The sequence below is a fragment of the Morone saxatilis genome, unplaced genomic scaffold (genome assembly GCF_004916995.1).
Source record: "Morone saxatilis isolate NCDOM2014 unplaced genomic scaffold, NCSU_SB_2.0 Contig6, whole genome shotgun sequence".
Classification (NCBI taxonomy): domain Eukaryota; kingdom Metazoa; phylum Chordata; class Actinopteri; family Moronidae; genus Morone; species Morone saxatilis.
The window spans coordinates 10,181,156-10,182,675 of record NW_023340206.1 but is presented as its reverse complement, the minus strand read 5'-3'; the positions used below and the strand labels follow the sequence as shown (position 1 = coordinate 10,182,675).

Here is a 1,520-nt window from a genome sequence, read left to right as displayed (position 1 = left end):
AACAGCCCTAGTGTGTGTGTGTGTGTGTGTGTGTGTGTGTGTGTGTGTGTGTGTCTCTGTGTCTCTGTGTGTGTGTGTGTGTGTGTTAGTGAAGGTTCGTGTGCAGCCAGTCCCAGTGGAGCAACCTGATAATAGGATGAACAAGAGGCTCACAGCTCTGTGGAGTAGCCTCGTATCTAATATATAAAGAGAGAAAAGGCAAATCCTCACATCCAAGAAGCTGGAACAAGTTTTTTATAAGCTATTAATCACTAGAACGTAAGAACGGAGAGTCAAAAACCTTATTTTATAGTTCCTCTTCCACTCCGACTGCTAATATTTAACATCCTGCAGTACTGAGCTCCAGTTTATTACAATGTTTAACATTTAGTTACACATTTGTGACTTTTACAGCGTTTTATAACTTGTAACGAGCAATAATTGAGTCGTTTTAGGTTCACAAACACAAAGATAGTCTGAAGCTCTGTTTTTCTTTTAAATCATGACTCAGCAGTTAATTTCTTACTGTGTGTTTTTCTCTCTGCACTGACCGACTGATGCAATATGAGCAAGAGTTTGATCAGCCAGTCGTCCGGGCCTTTAACACACTCTTCACTTTTGAAAGCAGAATTAATTTGTTAATTTATATTTGCTCATCCTGACTGTGTTAAAATGCTTATTACTGATTATGTGTAAGGAAGAGCGACGTAGCACGAGGAGGCTTTATTTCTCAGTACGGATGTGACTCAGCATTAATGAAAGAATAGAAAGGAGCGGCCGGCTCACTGTTTGCTCACTGCGTCCGTTTTGAATGTGGTAATGTATCAGTGCGGTTATAAATAAAGTCAGTGTGAACTTTTACCTGAAGTTCTTAAGTTTATTAACAATAGAAACAGATGTTTTCTGAATGTTTCTACAGAAGGAAAGAAGTATTAAAGGTATAAAATGTTTACTTTTTGAGTCGCATAACCGTTTTGCTGAAAACAGGTGAAAGCGGAAAGAGACAAACTAGAAAAACAGAACCGGTGACATTCTTAAAAATGTTTAAATGTTTTATTAAAGAGCCTTTTCTTCTTGTTTTCCAGGGTGAGCCATGCCGTCGGTCCCTTCCTCCAAAGAGAGCCCTGTGAAGAGTCCAGTGTGCCCTCATGCTGCCAAACTGCTCAACCACACCAACGGAGAATCCAAACTGCGGGAGGGTTCGTTCCCAGCGAACGGGGTTGACAAGCTGCCCGCGATGGAGGACGCTGAAGAGTCCAACAGAACCATTCAGATCAACACAAAGAACGTCACCGCTGAGAGGAAGTGGATCCGACCCGACCTTCCCAGCCGCTGCAAATGGAGCCTGGGAGCCTCAAAAGCCGACTCTCCTCATTCTCAAGTCCCAAGGTCAGTTTACCAGTTACCTAGTTGTATTTATTGTACAGATAAGTTGTTGCTTTGTGTGTTTAAACAAATGAAAATCAGCTTCAGTAAACTCCCGGGGAGCGGCACACAAAACAAACACTTGCAAAACAAACACTTGCAAAACAAACACTTGC

At 41.8% G+C, this 1,520-nt stretch overlaps 1 protein-coding gene across 1 annotated transcript in view; it reads left to right on the top strand.

Annotated features, from left to right (window-relative positions):
- Positions 1 to 1,064: 1,064 nt before the first annotated feature.
- Positions 1,065 to 1,520, top strand: part of LOC118339849 (cystathionine beta-synthase-like) — a gene marked incomplete at its 5' end in the record, with an annotated part of 6,693 nt that continues 6,237 nt past the window's right edge. The window contains 1 exon segment of the mRNA XM_035677629.1: positions 1,065 to 1,368. Coding sequence (XP_035533522.1) covers positions 1,073 to 1,368 — 296 coding nt within the window.